The 6,000-nt window shown below is 35.5% G+C and overlaps 1 protein-coding gene across 2 annotated transcripts in view; it reads left to right on the forward strand.

Moving 5' to 3' along the window:
- Positions 1–5,583, forward strand: part of CDK13 (cyclin dependent kinase 13) — an 86,632-nt gene extending 81,049 nt beyond the window's left edge. The window contains exons 13-14 of one of the 2 annotated variants that reach the window (XM_016148530.2): positions 1,507–1,956; positions 2,579–5,583. In XM_016148530.2, coding sequence (XP_016004016.1) covers positions 1,507–1,956; positions 2,579–3,429 — 1,301 coding nt within the window. In that variant the 3' untranslated portion in view covers positions 3,430–5,583. The remainder of the gene's footprint in view (positions 1–1,506; positions 1,957–2,578) is intronic. The other variant, XM_016148531.2, reaches the window with a different exon arrangement.
- Positions 5,584–6,000: the final 417 nt, after the last annotated feature.

Genomic DNA, 6,000 nt, shown 5'->3' on the forward strand with positions numbered 1-6,000 from the left:
AAGACTACCAGGTCTCTATTTCTCTTCCTTTTCATGAGACCGATATCCTATTCCACTAGCTAACCTGGTGGAATAGAGGGTAGTTATTTCATTTTATTTTACTGGTAAAAAATGAACTGCCCTTTCTTGGCTCACTTGTTATTTTTTCTTATCTACATATTTAACAACCCTGTTAATGGAGGAGAGTTTTATTTTTTGTTTCTTGCTATTTAACTTAATGTTAAATGAGTATTCTGGTTTTCTGAAAAGGAATATGTCCGTTTTGCTCCATTTTCTTCATTAATCCGTAAATGTCTTGAAATTTAAAAAATGCCACCTGTGTAAAGGAGACACCATAGTTAAAGAGTACTTCTCTGAGCTCACAGAGAGACCGCCTCTGTTAATAGAGAAATGAAAGGGAAAATGAGGAAAACTGGCTCTTGGGGTGTAGTAAAGAAGCTTGGTTCATTATTAAGCTGCACATCACAAGAAGAACTTGCAAAAGCTTGTTTTGAATTAATCTAAACATGATATTAAATAAAAAGTATCAAAATATATAAAGAGAGACTATAAAAAGATAGCATTAATCAGTTTTTAGAGTTTCTCTTACGTAGTTATAGAAATTGCTTATCAGTGTTTTTATTATCACTTAATGTATATAGTGTATGCATTTGAGCAGTGTTGTTATATATGACTCATAAGCTTGTACAGGAATCCATATAAACCATCAATAACTCTAAACTGAAAATTGGAAAAAGAAAAACAACTAAATCTGTTTTGCTGTTGATGAGCAAATATCATCATATATGTACATTATAAGCATGCTTTTGTAGGAGTTCCTAACTTACCCACAGTGACTTAGAATTTAAAAAAAGGAATTTGAATAAAATATACTTTATCAAAGAGTCTACAATGTTCTAGTTTGAATTAACTGCAAATATAATTTAGGTTCTTAGATAATAAGCATTTTAGAATAGCAGTACAGTGAGTAGTTAAGAGCTCAGACTGTGGAATAAGAATACTGAGTTTGAAAGTTTGGAAAAGTTATTTAGTCTCTCTGGATGTCACTTTCTTCTACAGTTAGGAAAAAAAATGGAGCTAAAAATAGAGCATGCCTAATAAGGTTGACATAAGTAATAAAGAATATAAAATGCTTAGAAAGTACCTGACACTGTAGCTGCTATCATCATCATCATCATTATTCAGTTCCCATTCATAGGTGATATTTCTTGATTATATTTATAGTATGGGGTTCTAGTAGTAATCTTGACTTTCCTTTTGAAATATTTACCCCTAAAGATAATTTATTCAAAATGGACCACAGTTCATTCCTTTTTTTTGTTTCGTTTTAATGTGTGGTCATATATTATGAGCATGAAATTGAACTAGACTGAGATTCCATTTACACAGTGTTTCTTAGATACTGTCCTACAAATGTACATTTTTATATGATAACACAGAGCCATTTGGGGGTTTGGGGAAGCTGTAAATTATGGCAATCCTAATTAATACAAATTTTGTCTTTAGTAAAAACAGGCCCTGGACAGCAGTTAAACCACAGTGAATTGGCAATTCTGCTAAACCTACTACAATCTAAAACAAGTGTAAATATGGCTGATTTTGTCCAAATGTTGAACATTAAGGTAAACTCTGAGACTCAGCAGCAGCTAAATAAAATAAACCTTCCTGCTGGAATTTTGGCAACAGGTGAAAAACAGACAGATCCATCAACACCACAACAGGAGTCTTCGAAACCATTGGGAGGAATTCAGCCTTCTCAGAGCATCCAGCCTAAAGTGGAGACTGATGCTGCCCAGGCGGCTGTGCAGAGTGCATTTGCAGTTCTGTTGACTCAGTTAATAAAGGCTCAGCAGTCAAAGCAGAAAGACATGCTACTCGAGGAAAGAGAAAATGGATCGGGACATGAAGCAGCATTACAACTCAGGCCACCTCCAGAACCTGACACTCCAGTATCAGGTAAGTTTACAGGTAGCAGAACACTAACACAGCTGCATTCACACTGTTTTCTTGCTATTGATGATTATCTATAATGTGTATTATTCAGTGGCATTGCTAGGAGATATCCTGAAAGTTCTCAGGTCACTAGTTTTAGGTTGGTTTTCTAGCCTCTTTACTCTCAGGAATTGGTTCTTTAGCAAATTATCCATGTATAATATAACTCATTATGAATGCCATAGGTTGTTCTCATGTAATCTTATGGTTAAGCAATAATCTTTTAACTCCAGCTGCAACAGGATAATTGACCAAGACAGAAACTTTACGTGTGTAGTAGCTTTTGTTCTTCAAGCAATGAACAGGTACATGTGAGCTACCTTTGAAAAGTCAAATACAGTACAGCTTTTCAGTCACCATAGACTTAAATGGTAGCAGGCAATATTAGTACTTACATATACACCTTTTTTCCTTTCCATTTAATATCTTTTTTTCTTTGTTTTATTTTTTTTCTGTGGAGGGAGGTGGGCCATGCAGAGATGGAACGTATATTGCTCTTTAGGACCACCCATAGGAAACACGAACTATTATGAATATTTAGTTTTCCATGGTAAATTGGACTCTTTTTTTGCTTTGTTTCACTTAGGACAAGATGACCTTATTCAACATCAAGACATGAGGATATTAGAGCTCACACCAGAACCAGATCGGCCTCGTATTCTGCCTCCTGATCAACGACCTCCTGAACCACCTGAACCACCACCAGTCACTGAAGAAGATCTGGATTATCGGACAGAAAACCAGCACGTACCCACCACTAGTTCTTCATTAACTGACCCTCATGCTGGAGTGAAAGCAGCTCTATTGCAGCTACTTGCTCAGCATCAGCCCCAGGATGACCCCAAAAGAGAAGGTGGTATTGATTACCAAGCAGGAGACAGTTATGTACCCACTTCAGACTACAAGGACAATTTTGGATCCTCTTCTTTCTCTTCTGCTCCTTATGTGAGCAATGATGGTCTTGGAGGTAACTCTGCTCCACCATTGGAACGACGTAGCTTCATTGGAAACTCAGATATTCAGTCTTTGGATAACTACAGTACTACTTCATCTCATTCTGGTGGTCCACCTCAGCCTTCTGCCTTTTCCGAGTCATTTCCCAGTTCTGTAGCTGGATATGGAGACATTTACCTCAATACTGGTCCCATGTTGTTTAGTGGAGACAAGGATCATAGATTTGAATATAGCCATGGCCCCATTGCGGTCCTGGCAAACAGCAGTGACCCTTCCACAGGGCCAGAGAGTACTCATCCTTTGCCAACAAAGATGCACAACTATAACTATGGTGGTAACTTACAGGAAAACCCAGGTGGCCCCAGCCTCCTGCATGGACAAACCTGGACTTCTCCTGCCCAAGGACCTGGATATTCACAAGGATACAGGGGACACATTAGCACATCAGCTGGCAGAGGTCGAGGCAGAGGGCTACCATACTGAGTATCTGTTTTTCCTCAGGCACATCATTTTTACCTGGAAAGACTTTTCTAGCTGCAATTTAAGGCAGCAATCCAAGAGACTTGAATAATATTAATTCAACAACAGCTTTATTTTTATGTGGAAAGGGTCTTGCATACAATAGTTTAAAAAAAGACCAAAAAAAAAAAAAAAAACACCCTTTGCTTAAACATGCTGTTCTAAAAACTAGATCTATCGATTGTACATCTTCACAAATTCTAGTTAACAATTTTATTTTGTATTCTTGCAGTTTTAAGTGGATGCTAATCTTAGGGACATAAAAGTCTTTTATGGCCCTCTTGCAGATCTTCTGAACTATGCACATTTGTGCTTTTTTTGTAAGTTTGGACCAACTTTTATGTAACAACCAACCAACCCCTCCCCCCTCCAGTTTTACAACAATCAGAAAGGGCACTGATTTATTTGGTATTTTTCTTTTTACAAAGCTACCTTTAGTCTGAGGTCACTGTCAGTCTTTGCACCTGCTTTCAGTGTTATTGTGAAAGGTGTACTTTGTGCTCATTTCAGAAAATAAAACACAACCTTTCTCTTGATGCAACAGTTTTATAAAAAAAAAAAATGGTCAATGTTATTTTTGTTTTATTTTGCAGATTATCATAACCTAGTAAAATGCATTCAAATGAAATAGTGGGTTTTATATGAAAAATATGGGTGGGGTGGGGAGGGTAAGTAAGTGCCTTAACAGGTAAGCTTAAGGTCTGAAAAAGTAGTTTATCTTTACATCCATTTGTCTTCTAAAGGGAGTCAATACATTGTATTGAAGAGGCAGGGAGCTCTTGGGTGTTCAGGGTCTGCCTGTTCAGTTCCTGTTAGATTCATTCTCCCTGCCTATCGCACTTTCTCCTTTTCTGCCTGTCTTTGGGCTGTTACCTTCCACTACCACCTTCTTTTGATAGAGGAGTGAGAGTAAAGAAAGGGAATAGAACTCAAATCAGTACCTTCTGTTACTTCTAAGAAGTTCCAAAAAGTTTTGTCATTTATAAATAGTCTAAAATAATAACTAAATTGGAATTTTATAGAGTACTGTTTTCTTTGAAGCTGACATTGTTCATATTTCCTCTTGCCATTGATAATTGGAGGGCAGTAGCATAGAAACAAGACATAATAACAATTTGCATAATTTTATTAAAGTTCATGGGGGTGGGGTGGCAAACACCATATTTTAAGTTATAGAATTCCCATTTTAAGGAAAAAATTAACTCTATTCACTTATTAACTGGAAACTACCTAGACTGAATTTATTGAAGCAAAGAAAAAGTAGGGAGAGAAAACCTCTTCCCTCCTATCACCTTCTGTGAGGTTTATTAGGACTTCTGCCAGACTTAGAGCAACTTTAATTTTTATTTTAACATTTTTTTCTTTTATTAAAAGCAACAAAGAATGATGAACAAATCATTTAAACTAATAGTATCAAGTCCAATTTTTTGTACACACTTACACGTACATATATAATTCTAGAAAGAAACCAAAGGTACATAACCAGTGTTTCCATATCACTCAATGGAAAAATAGAGTCTGGAAATGAGAGTTGTGCCAATTAGCCATTTTGTTTTAACTGTTCTCCTGGCAACTTATTTTTTAATTGGACTGGACTCTTAAATTGAAACAACTTTTACAGAATGGAAATTGCTCCAGTTCTAAAGTTATGAAGTCAGTCTTTTAACCCTGTGTCCTCTGACTTGTGTATGGGAAGCATTGTAGTTTGGTGAGAGTAAGAATATTTTAAAGTGGATAATTTACCATTTTACTGCTATAAAATGATGTCAGTTGACCATTTTATTTTTTGATGGAATTTTTTGGTTGGGGAGAAATGAATGGAAGACAAATTATTTTGCTTTATTTGAATATTAATAACTAAACTTAAAATGAAACTACATTGCAGGAAGTGAAAAAATATTTTGAAATTTAGCAAAATAGCTACAGTATTCAAATATCTGAAATTTTAATATGGTGAGTCTTAGAGCTTTAGACTTTCCTATAAATGACAGTATCTAAGTTATTCTTAGTAGTCACACTTGTTAATTCTGCTGACCGTAGCAGCTAACATAAAATTGAAGATATTTATGTGATATGAATAGCCTGTGTTTTAAAAATTAAATATTTTATATAAAAATTGAACTGTGTTTGGATAGTTTTTCTAATTAAACATGTTAGTCATGTATTTATATTGTGAGAATGGCTGGGACGACAGGGAAATTGTTGCTTGAAGTTGAAAATTTGAACTGCAGCTTCTAATATTATCCTAAGACAGTATTGATGGAGGCACATACCAATACTTTATGCACCACTTAGAAAAAATGTTGCCATTTAAACCATAACAACTCTAAATAAGATGCATCAACTTTAAGATACTGCCCCAATTCAGAGATGTTATTATGTGAAAGGATGTGTCTTCAAATCGATGAAATGTGGTAGAAATCTTAACGCGGCCTTTCATATCATTTAATATTTTAGTGAATTTGCATTAATAAAAAGAGCAGGGTTGGGAAATTGCTAATTCTGTAGGTGATTGCAGTAATCACTAAGTATTCT

This window comes from Rousettus aegyptiacus, unplaced genomic scaffold, assembly GCF_014176215.1.
Source record: "Rousettus aegyptiacus isolate mRouAeg1 unplaced genomic scaffold, mRouAeg1.p scaffold_m13_p_13, whole genome shotgun sequence".
NCBI classification, from domain to species: domain Eukaryota; kingdom Metazoa; phylum Chordata; class Mammalia; order Chiroptera; family Pteropodidae; genus Rousettus; species Rousettus aegyptiacus.